At 52.8% G+C, this 17,041-nt stretch overlaps 1 protein-coding gene across 2 annotated transcripts; it reads left to right on the top strand.

Moving 5' to 3' along the window:
• The first annotated feature begins 1,566 nt into the window (after window positions 1-1,566).
• On the top strand, window positions 1,567-15,586 carry ULK3 (unc-51 like kinase 3). 2 transcript variants are annotated; one of them, XM_036734484.1, is made up of 16 exons: window positions 1,567-1,723; window positions 3,499-3,639; window positions 4,469-4,589; window positions 5,000-5,104; window positions 8,678-8,821; window positions 9,819-9,901; window positions 10,344-10,499; window positions 10,607-10,712; window positions 11,100-11,140; window positions 11,557-11,659; window positions 12,584-12,648; window positions 12,754-12,832; window positions 12,924-12,964; window positions 13,240-13,287; window positions 13,490-13,556; window positions 13,766-15,586. In XM_036734484.1, the coding sequence occupies exons 1-16, from the start codon at window positions 1,622-1,624 to the stop codon at window positions 13,780-13,782; spliced, it is 1,419 nt and encodes a 472-aa protein (XP_036590379.1). In that variant the 5' UTR covers window positions 1,567-1,621; the 3' UTR covers window positions 13,783-15,586. The 2 variants fall into 2 exon arrangements, with proteins under 2 accessions (XP_036590379.1, XP_036590378.1); XM_036734483.1 differs by having other exon boundaries at window positions 1,586-1,723; window positions 11,070-11,140.
• Window positions 15,587-17,041: the final 1,455 nt, after the last annotated feature.

Here is a 17,041-nt window from a genome sequence, read left to right as displayed (position 1 = left end):
TGCTTGATTGTGCTATGTTTGGCCTAATTTTTTTTTAAGTTGAGAGAAGTGGGGAGGGCAGCTAAGTGGCACAGTCACCGGCCCTGGAGTCAAGAGGACCCGAGTTCAAATTGGGTCTCAGACATGACACACTAGCTGTGTGACCTTGGGCAAGTCACTTAAACCCAATTGCCCTGCCTTCCCCCCTCCAAAAAGAAGGAGGGGAGGTAGAAGTAGGAGTGCCCCCCCCCCAGCCCTCTTTAATGAGAGGAGAACGGAAGCGGTCAGACAAGCTGGACCACCCGGAAAACTTTATGTGAATTAGATACTTCAAGAGGAAGAGCAAACTCAGGTACCACATCTCTCCTGTCAGATGCGCTAACAACAAAACAGGAAAATCAAATGCTGGAGAGGATGTGGGAAAATTGGAACACTGTTGCATTGTTGGTGGAGTTGTGAACTGAGCCAGCCATTCTGGAGAGCAATTTGGAACTATGCCCAAAGGGCTATAAAAATATTCATACCCTTTGACCCAGCAATACCACTTCTAGGGCTGTATCCCAAAGGGGATCCACACGTACAAAAATATTTATAGCAGCTCTTGTGGTAGCTAAGAATTGGAAATCAAGGGGATGCCTATCAATTGGGGAAAGGCTAAGCAAGCTGTGGTGCATGAATGTAACGGAATACTATTGTGCTATAAGAAGTGAGGAGCAGACAGACTTCATTAGAACCTGGAAAGACTTAGGTGTTCTGAGGCTGTGTGAGGGGAGCAGAACCAGGAGATCATTATACATGATTACAGACACAGTGTATCTGGAAGGACCAACTTGGATAGACTTGGCTCTTCTTAGCAACAGGAGGTTCAAAGACAGCCCCGAAAGACTCATGATGGAAAGGCCATCCACATCCAGAGAAAGAATTGCTGAGTCTGAATGAAGACTGAGGCAAACTATTTGCTCTTTTTTTTTCTTCTTTGGTTTTGTTTCTCCTTTCTCATGATTCCTTCCATTGGTTATAATTCCTTGCAAGTTGACTTGTGTAAATAAGTTTAATGCGAAGGCATATGTAGAACCTATATCGGATTACATGCTGTCTTGGGGGGGGGAGGGAAGGGGGAGAAAATTTGGAACTCAAAAACTTGTGGAACTGAGTGCTGTAAACTAAAAATAAAAAAGGGAAAAGTGCGCTCTGCATCATTGGTTTGCAGCTTTAGATGCAACCTTTTCGTGTGATGCAGATGGAAATGCCCATTTTATTGGGTGTTCTAAGTTGAGAACAAATAAAGGATAAAAAAAAAGATGGCCCTGGGGAGCCTCAAGCACGTCAAGAGGAGGGGGCTGCTGAGCCGGGTCTGGGACCCTGTCTTCTGTGATCTCCCCCCGCCCCCAGCCAGCGAGAGGAAAAGGCGGAGGCTGCCGGGCCTCAGTTTCCCCGCCTGCAGCGGGATGGCTCCGGGCTCCGCGCTGGAATCCCGCGGCACGCTCTGAAGAACGGCCGCCTTGCACTGCTCACGGCCGGCGCTGGGGGCAGCGCGGAGCCGGGCCCGCAACCAGGAAGCGGCGGCCAAGCCTGCGCTGCGGAGCGCCGCCCACGGCGGGGGCCGGGGCCGGGGCCGGGCCGGGCCGGGGCCGCGACCACCATGGCGGGGCCCGGCTGGGCGCCCCCGCGCCTCGACGGCTTCATCCTCACCGAGCGGCTGGGCAGCGGCACGTACGCCACGGTGTACAAGGCCTACGGCAAGGTGGGGGGCGGGGGGCGCGCGGGAGCGGGGGCGCGCGGGGAGGGGCCCTGGAAGAAGGGGAGAGCCCGGACCAGCCCCAGGCTTCCTGGTGCCCGGCGTGGGGTACGCCTCGGCCCCCCCATCCCGGGCCGGGAAAGCCTGGCCCCCGGAGCGGCCCACTCCGAGAAGCGAAACCGAGGGGGAGAGGGGCCCCCGCCCCCAGCCCCGGAGCTGCCCTGGAAGCGGGGGAGGGCTGGAAGAGGGGCGCTCCGCCGGCCCCGCTTGACTCGGACCCTTGGATCCCCCGGACTCCCGCGCTACCCGGCCCCGCCCGGCCTGGCCGCTTTGGGTTTTTAACCTCCCAGGTGTGGGTTATGAAACGCTTGGCGGCTTTCCTCCTCGCTGTCATTCCCATCCCATTCCCTGAGCCCCAGGAGCGGGGGGTACCGAGGCAAAGAGCAAGGAAGCATCCCTCCCTGCCCTCCAGGAGCTTCCATTCTCCGGGGTGGAATCCCACGTGCACACGGATGAACAATGAAGACACTTTAGGGAGCCCTATTAGCGAGGGAGGCCAGGGAAGGCTTCTCCTAGGAGAGGACTCCTGAGCTGAGCCATCGGTAATAAGGGTGATACACTATCCCACCCAAACCGTCTGCTCGTTAATAACGACGATAAACCATTCCACCCCGATCCCACTCGGCCGGTCGGTTCTGCCCGACTGTTGAGTCGTGCTTAAGGAGCTGTCCAAAGTAGAAGGTGTGCGTTCCCCCTCCCTAGGGGTCTTCCAGAAGAAGCCAGGCAGCTTGTCCAGATGTCAGGGTAGGAGGTCCCCAGTTCCACCTCTCAGATACATAGGCTCTGTGTAACCGTGGCTTTCATCACAGGGGGGTCTATTACTACTAGTTCAGACTCCTGAGTTTGTCATTCAAAGCCCTTCCCAATCCGTACGCCCCGTCATGCACAATCTATATTCCGGCTGAACTGGCTTACTTGTATTTCCTATATGCCATGTTCAGTATCTCCCATCTCGGTGCCCTTTTCCCAGGCTGCTCCCTGTGTCTGGAATTCCCCTCCTCCTCATCTTTGCCTTTTAGAAATCCAACCTGTAGTCACTAGCTGAGTGACCTTGGGCAAGTCACTTAACCTGTTTGCCTCAGTTTCCCAATCTGTAAAGTGGGGATAATAACAGCACCTACCTCCCAAGGTTGTTGTGAGGAGCAAATGAGATAATATTTGTAAAGTACTTAACACAGTGCTTGGCACATAGTCAGCGCTATAACTATGATCATTATTGCTAATTATTATAATTTCCAGCTTCTTTCAAGGCTCAGTTCAAAGGTCCCTCATACCAAAAGCCTTTCCTGATTTTCCTGGTAGCTGGTGCTTTGCCTATGTAAAATGAGATGAATGAAATGTTCCTTTTTTGGTAAAAAGTTTGTATCTCTTTCCTGTGTGCTTGTCGTCTCCCTCCCTCCCCCCAACAGAACATAAGCTTCTGAGGGTAGGACTTGTTAGTTTTTGCCTTCATATTGCCCAGTGCTGAGCATGGTGCCTGATACATAGTAGGTGCTTTAAAAATGCTGGTAACTGAATTGAGATAATAAGGTAAGCTGAATGGGTCAGGGCTGAGGAGGTGGTTCCCTGTCTTTGGAGCCTGGTCTCTGGCCCTCCCTGGTCCGATGACCCCGAGCACGGGATGAAGGGAAGCTGGGCAGGTCTCTCTGTCCCAGGGGCTGCCCCCCCCCCCCCCCCACCAATCAGGGCAGGTTTGCCTATATCTCCCGGCCTGTCTCTAGAAAGATACCCGGGAGGTGGTAGCCATCAAGTGTGTGAGCAAGAAGAGCCTGAACAAGGCCTCGGTGGAAAACCTGCTGACGGAAATCGAGATCCTCAAGGCTATCCGGCACCCCCACATCGTGGAACTGAAGGACTTCCAGGTCTGCGGATCGAGGGGGAGAGGGGAGGCAGGGAGCAAGGGTGGCCCCATCTGAGATCGCTGGGTGACATAGGGAGCAGGCATTTTTTTGGAAGGGGGAAGGCAAGACAATTGGGGTTGACTTCCCCAAGGTCACACAGCTAGTGTCCAGTCTCTGAGGCCGAATTTGAACTCAGGTCCTCCTGACTCCAGGGCTGGTGCTCTATTCACTGAGCCACCCAGCTGCCCGAACAGGCATTTTTATTGGGCGTATTATTATTATAGCTGCCATCTCTGTAGTGCCCCATCTGTGCCAGGCACTGTGCTATAGTGCTGAAAATGAGATAATAGTGGTAAAGTGCTTACTTAGCACAGTGCCTGGCACAGAGTAGGCACTAGAGAGATGACGGCCATACTGATAATAACAGCTATTGTTGTGTCCTCTCGTTATCCCTGTTTTATAGGTGAGCAAACTGAGATAGGCAGAGATTAAGTAACTGGCCCAGGGTCATGCAGCCAGTGAGTGTCTAAGGCTGGATTTGAACTCGGAGCTTTTCTGATTCCAGCTCCAGCGCTTTATGCTCTGTGCCACTTCACTGTCCCTAGTTGTAGATAAAGCCTTGGACTCAGAGTCAGGAAGACATTCAAGTCCTACCTCAAATACTTGCTATTGGTGTTATAAATCACTGAACATGTCTATGGCTCAGTTTTGCCATTTGTAGAACAGAGGTGATAATTGTGGGTTGTTGGGAGGATCAAGTGAGGCAGTGTATGTAAAGCGCTTTGCCACCCTTTCAGGGAAAGATAAATGCTAACTGTTGCTGTTGTGATTAATGCTGTGTCCTCCCCAGTGGGACAATGACAACATCTACCTCATCATGGAATTCTGTGCCGGGGGCGATCTGTCCCGCTTCATTCGGACCCGCCGGATCCTGCCCGAGAAGGTGGCTCGCATCTTCCTGCAGCAGTTGGGTAAAGGCTTTGGAGGGGTCGGATTTGGGGAGGAGGAAGGAGAGGCGATCGCTGGTGGAGATGGCCTGAACCAGGGCCCTTAGAATGTCAGGTAGCGAAGAGCCTGGCACGGTTGGGTCAGGGCCTTTAGATGGGGAGGGTGGCACAGTGGGAGATAAGAAAGACTGGACAGGGGCATTGGAGAAGGCCTCGAGTGACAAGATGGGAGCCCGGCTGTCAGGGAGGAGACCTTGTTCTGGCCCAGGCTTTACTGGAGATCCAAGGTCCTCTTGCACTCTGTTTGTCTGCTCTAGTCTCCCCTCCAGGACTGTGGGCAGCAGGAAGCTTGTGAAGGGGGAAGGGCCTAAGTCTGCAAGCACAGGGAGACCCTGTACAATTTACTCCTTTGCCTCCCACTTTCTAATCCTCAGCCAGTGCCCTTCAGTTTCTGCATGATCGTAATATCTCTCACCTGGATCTGAAGCCCCAGAACATCCTGCTGAGCTCCCTGGAGAAGCCTCACCTCAAACTGGCAGGTGAGCTCCTGGGGGGCAGGGAAGGATGGCCTCTCCTTTCCCTTCCTTTTCCCTCTCCTCTTCTTCCCTCCCCTCTCCTCTCCTCCCCCTCCCTCCCCTCCCTTCCCCATTTCTTCCCTCCCTTCATTGTAGCAGAAGATGAGCCTTCACCTGTGGGGATGGGCAGCCCTGAGGAGGCATCCACACACCCTCTCACCTGGGCTTCCTTGGGAACAATTATAAGGGAGTTGATTGTCCAGGGTTAGAGATCAGGCTCTGTCTGGGGTTAGGGGTCAGTCAGTGACTAGGGTTAAAGATTAGTCTGTGTGGACGATTAGGGGTCATTCTGTGGCCAAGGTTAAGGGTTAGTCTGTGGCTGGGGTTAAGGGTCAGTATGAGGCTAGGATTAGAGTTCAGTCCATGAGGAGGATTTGAGATCATTCTCAGGCATGGAGATGATAGCTTTTCTCTGTGGTCAGTTCACTGGCCCCAATGGGAATCCCGACCTCAGGAGACTCCAGCCAGATGTTGTGGATTGTGGATGCAGTGGAAAGGCCCCTGGATCTGGAGTGAGAAGCCCTGGGTTTGAATCTCAGCTCTGCCCCTTCTTCCCTGTGTGGCTCTTAGAGGAATCACTTTCCCTTGGTGGGCTCTGGTGTCTACAGAGGGAGGGGGCTGGATCTGAAGGTCTCTGCATTCTCTTCCAGTTCTCAGTCTGTGAGTCTTACTCATTTCAGCCTTGACCTGGTGGGGAATCTTTCTGCCTGCTTCAGGGTGTCTGAGGCTCTGGGCCCCACTCTGAGGGCTGAGACTGTGTCTAGGCCTCTAGACCTGCCTGGTCCATCCTGCCCAAGGGGACAGGGTGCCCATGCCTGTGCCTGGTCAGTGATGTGAGGAAAATGAGAAGAAGACATAGTCCCCACCCTTGACTACAGACTGACCTCTTACTCTGACCACAGCCTACTCTTTTAAGCTTTTTAAAAATTTCATTTAATTTTTTTATATTTTAAATTTCAAACTAACTCCCTCTCTCCCCACCCTGCACTAGAGAAGGCCACCATTTGACATGAATATATATGTATGTGTGTGTGTACATATATACATACATATACACATATACACACACATGTATATATGTAAAACCATGCTATGCATACTTCTGTTTATGAGTTCTTTCTCTGGAGGCGGACAGTATCTTCCTTCATAGATCTTTCCTTTGTAGTTAATCTGAATATTTAGAATACTCAGAATAACTTAGTTGTCCACAGTTATTCTTTGAATAATATTGCTGTTACTTGTGTGACGTTCTCTTGGTTCTGCTCATTTCACTCTTCATTATTTCATGCAAGTCTTTCCATGTTTTTCTAAGATCAACCTTCTGACCTTATCTTACAGCACAGTAGTGTTTCATCACAGTCACACACCGCTGTTTGTTCAGCCATTCCCCAATTGATGGGCATCCCTTCAATTTCCAGCTCTTTGCCACCACAAAGAGAGTTCCTATAAATGTTTTAGAACATATAGGTTCTTTTCCCCTGATCACCTTGGAAAATAGCCCTAATAGTGGTATTGCTGGGTCAGAGGGTGTACAGTTACTCTCCAAAATGGTTGGATGAGTTCATAGTTCCACTAACAGTGTATTAGTGTCCCAATATTTCCACACTTGTGATTTCCCCCTTCTATCACTTTAGCCAATCTGACAGGTGTGAGATGATATCTCAAAGTTATTTTAATTTGCTTTTCTCTAATCAGTAATTCAGAGTATTTTTTCATGACTTCTTTATCCAAAAACTACTTGTTCATATCCTTTGACACAGACTGACTCCCAATCCTGGCCACAGACTGACTCCTACTCCTGGCCACAGGCTGACCCTAATCCTGGCCACAGGCTGACTCCCAATCCTGGCCACAGGCTGACTCCCAATCCTGGCCACAGACTGACTCCTACTCCTGGCCACAGGCTGACCCTAATCCTGGCCACAGACTGACTCCCAATCCTGGCCTCAGACTGACCCCTAATCCTGGCCACAGACTGACTCCTAATCCTGGCCACAGACTGACCCCTAATCCTGGCCACAGGCTGACCCTAATCCTGGCCACAGGCTGACTCCCAATCCTGGCCACAGACTGACCCCTAATCCTGGCCACAGACTGACCCCTAATCCTGGCCACAGACTGACTCCTAATCCTGGCCACAGACTGACCCCTAATCCTGGCCACAGGCTGACCCTAATCCTGGCCACAGATTGACCACTAACCCTGGCCACAGACTGACTCCCACTCCTGGCCACAGGCTGACCCTAATCCTGGCCACAGGCTGACTCCCAATCCTGGCCACAGGCTGACCCTAATCCTGGCCACAGGCTGACCCTAATCCTGGCCACAGGCTGACTCCCAATCCTGGCCACAGGCTGACCCTAATCCTGGCCACAGGCTGACCCTAATCCTGACCACAGGCTGACCCTAATCCTGGCCACAGGCTGACCCTAATCCTGACCACAGGCTGACCCTAATCCTGGCCACAGGCTGACCCTAATCCTGACCACAGGCTGACCCTAATCCTGGCCACAGGCTGACTCCTAATCCTGGCCACAGGCTGACCCTAATCCTGGCCACAGGCTGACCCTAATCCTGGCCACAGACTGACTCCTACTCCTGGCCACAGGCTGACCCTAATCCTGGCCACAGACTGACCCCTAATCCTGGCCACAGGCTGACTCCTAATCCTGGCCACAGGCTGACCCTAATCCTGGCCACAGACTGACGCCTAATCCTGGCCACAGGCTGACCCTAATCCTGGCCACAGACTGACTCCTACTCCTGGCCACAGGCTGACCCTAATCCTGGCCACAGACTGACCCCTAATCCTGGCCACAGGCTGACCCTAATCCTGGCCACAGGCTGACCCTAATCCTGACCACAGGCTGACTCCTAATCCTGGCCACAGGCTAACCCTAATCCTGACCACAGGCTGACTCCTAATTCTGGCCACAGACTGACCCTAATCCTGGCCAAAGGCTGACCCTAATCCTGGCCACAGACTGATCCTTGAGGGTCTGTTGTCAAGACAACATCTGGGTAGAACAATGAGAGGAAGGCATGGAATAAAGGACAGAATGAGGTCCAATGTGGATTCCATGTGTGTGTTTATGGAGCGATCCCAATAAATGGTTATGGAATAGAATGGACATGATGACTTCCACCTCTAGAATTACAACCCTCAACCCTAAATCAGGGAAAGGAGCAATCCCTATGGGCTGCAGTGGTCAGGGAAGTCTTCCTGGAGGAAGTGAGATGTGAGCTGGTCCTGGAAAGAGAGAGGATTGATGTAGATGGAGAGGAGCAGGCATCCTTAGGTGGCAGAAATGAGCCTTTGTGTACAGAGGGTCAGTGGAGGGGGGCTATAGGACATAATATTGGAGTGGATGGATAACACCAGATTATGGAGAGCCTTGTGTTATCAGCCTCACAAACACTGTCAGCTGGGGGGGGGCAGGGCTTGGGTGAGGTGAGGTGGTGAGCACATGGTGCACCCTCTCCAGTCATCCCCCAAGAATTGGCCCTCACTCTGGCCTGGGCTTCTCCCCCACACAGACTTTGGCTTTGCACAGCACATGTCCCCATGGGATGAGAAACACGTGCTCCGAGGGTCCCCGCTCTACATGGCCCCCGAGATGGTGTGTCGGCGGCAGTACGACGCCCGGGTGGACCTCTGGTCTGTTGGAGTCATCCTGTATGGTAAGGGAGCCTCCTTCCAGGTGGAGCCAGGCTGATCCCACGCCCTGCTTCATCAGGGCCTTCTTGAGTCCTACTTCCCCCCTCCCCTTTCCCCTTCCTCTAGCCCCTCCCCACTATCCCATATGTCCAGGAAGATGAGAAGAAGGTCTTAGGCAATCAGGCCATAGAAAGAAAAGGAAGGATTGTTGTGTTAGAGAGAGCCCTGAGCTGGAGCTCTGGGTTCTAGTCTTGGCTTAGACTTACTTGCTGTGTGACCCTAGGAAAGTCACTTCCCTTTGCTCAGTTTTTAAATTTAGAAAATGTGATGAGAAAATGTTAGTTGTTGGCTCACAGCCTTTCCTTCTCTAAGATGCTCTGATTCTCAGCCCAGTGCTCAGAAAGTGCTTCCTTTTGACAGAAGGATTCCACTCCCATCTTCCCCAGAAAAACTGGAATCCCAAGTCCATCCCAGGTCCAAGTCCATGGAAATGAGGAAAAAATGGATTCTCTGTTCCATAGAATGTAAACACCCTGTGGGCAGGCACTGCTTCATTTTTGCTTCTGTATCTCCAGTGCCTGGCACATAGTAGGTCCTTGATCAGTGCCTGTTGTTGATCTCTGTTCAAGCTAGAGCCGGCTGGCTGCTCGGGACATCCCAGATGCCTATTGCTTAGACCTGGGAGGACATCCGCTTGTCTTAACTTGCAGTTTTGGCTGCCTCTTATCATGTGTTGGCCCAGCAAGGAAGGGAGGGCCCAGGAAGTGAGAGATGGGACTTCTAAGTTGGCTTGCCTAGGACCTCAGTTTTTCCCCCTCTGTGAGAGGGCCTATCACTTTTTTCTCTATAGCGTCTCCTAGGAATATGTGGGGAAGGGACTTAGTGAACCTTCCCCAACCTCTCCTTCCTCTCTCCCCATTGGGACCTGTAGGGCTTGTGACCTCTCCCCTTGGGGTCTAGCACTGACTGCTCCCCATCATCCCTCTCTCTCTCCCTTGCACTCCCCCTCCGGTGAACCAGAGGCCCTTTTCGGCCAGCCACCTTTCGCCTCCAAGTCATTCACAGAGCTGGAGGAGAAGATCCGTAGCAACCGAGTCATAGAGGTAGGGCCAGGGCCCAAGCAGCAGGGTGATATGAGATCCTGAGGGAAGCATGGGGAGTGGTGGGGGTTGGGGGTAGGGTGCCGGGCAGCCAGGGAGCATGGATGACTCCCAGGCTGGGAAGCCCACCTGGGTTCTTGTTCTGACTCTGCCAGGGGCTGCTCCATCACCTGCCTCAGTTTCCTCTTTGGTCAAGTGGGGATGATGGTTCTCCCCTCTGTGTGACCTTGGGTGGGGTTGCTTTGCCTCCCGGGGGCCTTGACGTCCTCAGCTATAAAATGTGGTCGGTGGCCTGTGAGATCTTGGATCCCATGGTCCTGGCCACCTCTCAAGGGTGTTAGGGCAGAGATGGAGCCCTGCACCAATGCCTAGAGGGTCTCTTTCCCACACCCTCCATCCCGCTCCTCCCTGGCCCCCCAGCTCACCGAGATCCACATCTCCGCAGCTTCCCACTCGACCCCAGCTCTCCCGAAATTGCCGAGACCTCCTCCAGCGGCTCCTGGAGCGGGACCCTGACAGGCGCATCTCTTTCAAGGACTTCTTCAGTCACCCCTTTGTAGACCTTGAGCATATGCCAAGTGGGCGGAGCCTAGAGCAGGCGGTGAGTGGGGGTAGGGAGGCCCTGGGCAGGGAGGAGATGGTGGTTCGAGGCCTTGGGCATCTAAGGGCCCCTGCCTCCCCTGCACTTCTGCCCCCATCCCCTCTTAGACTGCTCTGGTTGTGGATGCTGTGAAGAAGGACCAGGAAGGAGATATCTCATCTGCCCTGTCTCTCTACTGCAAAGCTCTAGACTACTTTATTCCAGCCTTACACTGTGAGTAGCCCCCAGGACCCAGCCCCATCTTTTCCCAAGAGTCCCAAAAGCCCAGCTCCCTCCCCGCAAGCCTGTGTGGGCTAACACTGAAGCAGAAGGGATTTAGGTTAGATATAAGGAAGAACTTCCTGGCCATAGAGATGGTGGGAGATTGGGGGTGGCCCAGGATTCCTACTGGAAAGGGTAGCCAGCACCGAGGCCCAGCTAGAGCCAGGGAAGCAGCTGAACCAGAGGATTCCCTATAGATCATTCAGGGCAGGCAGGAGGAGGCTGAAGAAATGGTTCGCCCTGCTCACATGCTCTAGGACTTGGTGTCTGGGGCCTTCTGGGGGACTAAGAGCCCTGAAGATCCCCTAGGTGACCTCCTCACCCCCATTCCTTTCTCAGATGAAGTGGATGCCAGGCGTAAGGAGGCGATCAAGGCCAAGGTCAGTGAGAGCCCTGGGGGAAGTGAATTCGCAATGGCACCCTGCACCCTCTGTAGCAATCTCAGATCATCCCCATCCCCAGGAATCCATAGAGAATGGCCTTCTCTGGGCCTCAGTCTCCTCCTCAGTAACATAGGCCTAAGCAAGAGGGATGTGCTTTGTCGATAAGTATTCTTGGGATGTTTACTCTTCCCACGCTGGGACCTTCAGAGAGGACCATGGCACCTTCCTCCTCCTGAGCCAAGAAACACCGGCCCAGGGATGGAGCTTCTAACCCTTGGGTGGTGTCTGTGTGTGTGAAGGGGGATGTCATATGCTGGGGGGAGGATTGGAAGAAGAAAGTTCCTAGAGAAGACAGACTCCTCCCGCCTCCCATCCCACCACTGGGGCCCGTCTGATCCTTCACCTTCTTGCAGGTGGGACAATATGTGTCAAGGGCTGAGGAGCTCAAAGCACTGGTTAACTCCTCCAACCGGGCCCTTCTGCAGCAGGGCACCTGTGCCCGAGACCTCCTCAAAGGTAACCCCTGCCCACCCGCCACCCCGGCTTGGCTTCCATTGCTAAAGCGGCCTTCACGGCTTCCTCTCCTCACCACAGCTCTGTGACTATGATTTGCACAAACGGTCCCCTTTTGTCTCCCTTTCTCACCCCATAGAATCCACAGCTTCCCTCACAGCCCAGCCCAGGTGCCAGGTCATACATGAGGCCTCTCCTTCTCCCACCATTTGTTACCTCTCTCCCTCTCTTGAAATACCCTTGTGTTTATTGACGTGGGGCCCCGGTATATTCCTCAGTAGAATGTAAGCTCCAAGGGTAGGAATTGTTTTGTTTTTGAATACCCAGTGCCCAGCACAATGCCTCCCACATATTGGGTACTGAGTCAGTAAACACCTGTTGAATTGGAACCTCCATTTTGTAAGCTTTGACAGTGGGATTGACTTGGCTGCCATCTCTCGTGGGTATCAGACTAGAGAATTGTACCCAGGCCTCCTGACTCCTAGACCACACCAAGCAGCCTAGCGGTTCCGTGTTCCTTTGGATTACTCTCCCCATAGCCTGAATCCCCCAATCTACTGGGGGACACAGAAGTCAGTTATCTGATTGGGGAATGCTAATAGCACAGAGTCCATACACGCTTAAGTATTTAAATAAGGTGTGGACAAAAGAGCATTTAGAGCCAGTGTCATGCAGGGTAAAGTCAGTGTCTAAGGACCTAGGTTCAAATTCTCCTCACTTCTATTGGCTGTGCCTTTGAGAAAGTTCTCTGGGCTTCAGTGGGACAAGGGCTGGGACCAGGTGCTTCCTAAGATCCAGCTTAGAACCAGATTATGTTTGGGTTAGATTCAGGTTGAGCTAATGGGCTTGGCTTCTTGAGCTGAAGGTGTTTGGAAGATTCTCCCTCTGTCCCCCTTGGTCCCCTAATCCCTGACCTTGTTGTTATAGAAATGGCCAGAGACAAGCCACGACTTGTGGCTGCCCTGGAGGTGGCTTCAGTGGCTATGGCCAAGGTGAGTACCCATGGGGACATGGAAGCTGGCAGGGTAAGGAGTGTTTCTCTGGGACCCCTCCCCTGCCTACCATGACCTCCCTAGAGATTCTAACCTCTCTTCTAGGAGGAGGAAGGCCAGGATGATGGAGATGCCCTGGACCTGTACCAGCAGAGCCTTGGGGAACTGTTATTGCTTTTAGCAGGTGAGTGAGACAGGGTACTGCCTACCTGGCTTTATCCACACCCCTACTTTGCCCCAGGCCAAGGCCTCACGAAGTGCCCTTCTCTTTGCAGCCGAACCTGCTGGGAGGAGGCGGGAGCTGTTACATGCCGAGGTAGGCCTGGGAGCCAACAGTCTCTTCTCTCCCCTCCCTTCTCTGCTCCCCATGAGATTCACAAACAAAAACATTGGGGCACCATCCAGTAGTAGATTGTATGTTCCTGACAGAATCCTTGCAGGATTTCTGTAGGGGGTCAGAGATGGGAAAAGATCCACTGGGGCTGAGGTGGGCCAAGGAGGCTTTTCTGGGAAATCTTCAAGCAGGAGCCCCCTGGCTTGTTTGGGGGAGACTGTGGCTCACAGGGAGCTTGTGGCCTCTGTCCCTGACAGATCCAGACCCTGATGGGGCGAGCAGAGTACCTGAAGGAGCAGATCAAGGTATCGGGGGCTGGACACCCCTTTTGCTCTCTGTTTCTGGGTGTATGTCTTCAGCTCTCTACCTCCACATCTGTGTCTCCCCATCTCCTAGTCTTCCTCCCTTGGTCCCTCATTGTTCTACTTTATCTTTCCCATCTCATTAGCTGTGTCTGCATTCTCTCTCATTTCTCCATCTTTCACCATCTTGGTGTTTTTCTCCCAGATGAAGGAGACCCGATGGGAAGCTGCATCAGTGGACAAAGATGGGCTGTCTGAGTCTGTCCGGAGCTGTGAGTATTGGCAGTTTGTTGCCGGAAAAGAGCAGAGCAGAGGCCTGGTGAGGGGGGGAGGCTTGGGGAAAAGGGAGCCTGGGGGCAGCCAGATGCCCACCCTTCTCTCCAGTCCAGGGAGGGTGGGGACCTCGGGAAGACCCTCAGAGTGGCTCCTGACCCCCCAGCCCTGCTTGCTCACTCCTGCTTCTTGCTTCTCTCCCACACAGCCTGTACTCTGCAGTGACCTGTGGGCCTGACAGCCAGCCCTGTCCCCCATCCTCTGTGGGCCCTCTGGAGTCCTGTCACCAGATACAAGCCTTGAGGAGGATGGCAGGGGGGAGGGGGCTGGGCAGAGAAATGTGGCCCTCTGGGAGATCAGGGCACAAACAATCCTGGAGAGAGTGGTCCTGTGGGGGAGGGACTCTGGGAATGAGGGCCCCATTTCTGGCCAACAAGGTCCTTCTGTCTGCTGGAGTTCCTAATCTCATTCCTGTTTTCCCCCTACAGTAAACTCTTAGTTAGGGCCAGGCCCTAAGGGGAGTCCCTGCAAGAAGAGGGTTCTGGAATCCTGACCCCATCCCCTCCTGCCACCTGGGCTAACACTGGGTGCTTTCTTTTCTGAGTGGGCTGAGTTCTCTGGCAGTTATTTCTAAGCATGGCTGGGGGGCTTCTCGATTATTCCCCCCCCCTCCATTTCTTTTCCCCTCTCACTCCCCAAACCCACTAGAAGGGCCGAGATGTACAACTGGTGATTGTCCTCTTGACATTTTTCTCCTTTGACCTGGAGATCTTTTATTTAGATCTTAGGAGCCTGGTTGGGGCCTAATGATCTGGGCCACACTCCCTGGCCATGGCCAAACTGACCCTCCCAGGGACTGGGGATAGTGAAACTGACCTCACTTTGCTGCCCCAGAAACCCTTCTCAGAGGTTAAAGAAGGGGCCTGGTTTTGTTGTTTCATTCAGATCTGCTTTCCTAAATGGGGTGTGGGCCCTCTGCAGAACACCTGGTCATGGTGCCCATCACTAACCTGGCCAAGCCCAGCAAGGCCACTCTTCCTAGCTCTGTGCTAAATCCTCATCCTTGGACCCTTCCCTCTGGACTCTCCTGGCTGGTGCCCATGGCATTAGCCAGAGTTAGTATGCACTGAGACCCCCACTCAGGGTCCCCTTTCCCCTTGGAATCAGAGCATCCTTCCCAAACAGCTAGTTGTATTAGCTGTGTCAGAGACAATCTTGGCTTAACAAAATAATAATCCTTTAAACTTGAAACCTCATCTCTACTTACTGTGAGAAGTCAGCTCAGTGGCATGTGTGTGGTGGTAGAGGAAGTGACCAGGAGGTGGCAGACTGATTTTAAAAACTGGATCTCATCTCCAGGAAGCAAGGCATCGGTGTGGGGAATTGGGGAGACTCTCCTAAGCCCGGAATGCATCACTTCCCCACCCCAAATCCAGTGCATGGATAAAGGAAATAGGCTTTGGGGGTGCTCGGGGCTACAGCGATTGAAGGTGGCTGCTTGGTCTCTGTCTGAATGGTTTCAGATGCAGTTGAACTAGCCCTTGATTGGCTGTGCGATCTCCAGCAAGGCCTTTTGGACTTCAGTTTGGCCATCTGTGAAATGGGGGTGATACTCGGCATATGCCGCCCTTGTCCCCTGGCCGGACAGTTAAAAGGATTGAATGAGATGACAACACCCAGAGAGTAGGAAGTCCTTGGCCAGTGGGAGGCAGCATCATAATTCCTGTGGGTTGGTTTAAAAACACCAGAAGCAAGCCCTGGAGAGAGTCCTGTAGTGACAATAACTAACATTTCCGTGCCGTTTGAAGCTTCCCAAAGGGCTTTGCACACATCGCCAGTGGGGGAGGTGCTATTTTTTCTCCCATTGTGTAGATAGGGAAAACTGAATCCAAGAGAGGTAAGGTAGTGACTTAATCTGGGGTCATGTAGCTAGTAAGTGGCCGTGGCAGAATTGCCCTCCTATCCATGGTCTGGTGAAAGAGAATATACTTTACTGTAGTTTTCTCAATTAAATTATTTTCTAAAGTCACTGGTCCTCCTCTCCTCCTCCTGGCAATAGGGGTTGGGGGTGGGGGACTGTGTTGCTTTCTTGGGGAGGGGGCAGAACCTGGGGGATTTCTTCAGGTTGAGAGTAGAGGCCCAGCCTCCAGGGAAGGGAGTCTGGTGCCTGGGGGAGGAAGGTAGCAGCAGTGGGGTAGAAGAGACGCTGGGACTATATCCTTTTCCATGGAGGGGTTCCATATCAGGTCAGCTAATGCTGGCTGGTCCCTCCTAAGGAAAACAGATCACATTTAGTTTTTAAATGTTCCCACCTAAAGGAAGGGACTCACCAAGACAGACACGGCCTCAACCGTTGCCACTTCCCCTGCTGGAGTCCATTCCAGTACACAGCCTGGGTGCCCCTGGTGCACGGTGGGTGATGCCTGCAGTGCCCTTATGACCAGCTCAGGGTCTGGAGGGAGCCATGTCCAAGAGTGACTCTCCCCATTTGTGGCCCCTGTATGTTAACAGGGTCGGGATGAGAGATGGTTGATCGGGAGTAAGCCCCACACCTTGCTTGAGACATCCCAGACCCCAAACCCAGCCCTAAGGCTGGGTACAACATTTGATTTTAGCTATGTTCTCAGGAGAGATCGAAGGAGTCCAAAGACCAATGCTCAGTGGGTACAGCATAAAGAACACAAAATTTGGAGTTAGCAGATCTGGGTTCAAATGCAGACTCTGCTACATTTTACCTTGTGATTTTGGGCAAGGTCATGACTGGATAAAATACAGACTCTGGTGTGGCATATAAAGCCTGCACAATCTGGCTTCAGCTTAACCTGTCTGGGCTTATCCATAAATTCTCTTCATGAGTTCTACCCTCCAGACGAACTGGACCACCTGTTTTCCCCCCTATACAGCATTCTACTTCCCTCTTCCATGTCATGCATGGCAAAGGATAAATCACCCCTCATGCTTGGAATGCACTCCCTCCTCACCTCTGCTCCACAGCTTCCCCAGCTTCCTTTGAGACCTAGCTCCACCACCACCTATTTGGTAGAGGCCTAGCCTGAGCCCCACAACTTGACAGGGGTCCCCCATGACTTTGCACATAGTCAATATTATCTGTGTAGAGGTTGTTTCTCCTCTTCCTCCCCCCATTCCAAGAATGTAAGCTCCTAGAGGATGGAGGTGTTTGGTTGTTGTCCTAAGCACAATGTCTGGCTGGTGGGTTCTTAATAAAGCTTATTGGAGAATAATTTCACTGGGCTTCAGTTTTCTCCTCTGTAAAGGGGTGGGGGAATCTCAAAGGTCCCTTCCAGTTCTGGATTTATGAACCTATGAAAAGTCTTGGGAAATCTCCCTACATAGCCGCCACCCTTCCAAGGCCCCCCAGAATCTGTGTTTGGGAAGATACCCCAGAGTCTAACTGCTAAGAATGGATGGAACAATCTCATATTTTATTTTCATTTAAAGGATGGTCCAGGGCCAGGGGGCTCTG

Source organism: Trichosurus vulpecula, chromosome 8 (assembly GCF_011100635.1).
Source record: "Trichosurus vulpecula isolate mTriVul1 chromosome 8, mTriVul1.pri, whole genome shotgun sequence".
NCBI classification, from domain to species: Eukaryota; Metazoa; Chordata; class Mammalia; order Diprotodontia; family Phalangeridae; genus Trichosurus; species Trichosurus vulpecula.
Note: the sequence above shows the minus strand (reverse complement) of the source record. Positions and strands in the feature narration are given on the sequence as shown.

Excerpts from the sequence above, each read along its gene's own strand:
- ULK3 (XM_036734483.1), top strand. The coding sequence starts at position 1,622 with ATGGCGGGGCCCGGCTGGGCGCCCCCGCGCCTCGACGGCTTCATCCTC. Across the intron at positions 5,105-8,677 it reads GCCTCACCTCAAACTGGCAG|ACTTTGGCTTTGCACAGCAC; the intron begins GTGAGCTCCTGG and ends TCCCCCACACAG. Across the intron at positions 12,833-12,923 it reads ACTGTTATTGCTTTTAGCAG|CCGAACCTGCTGGGAGGAGG; the intron begins GTGAGTGAGACA and ends TTCTCTTTGCAG.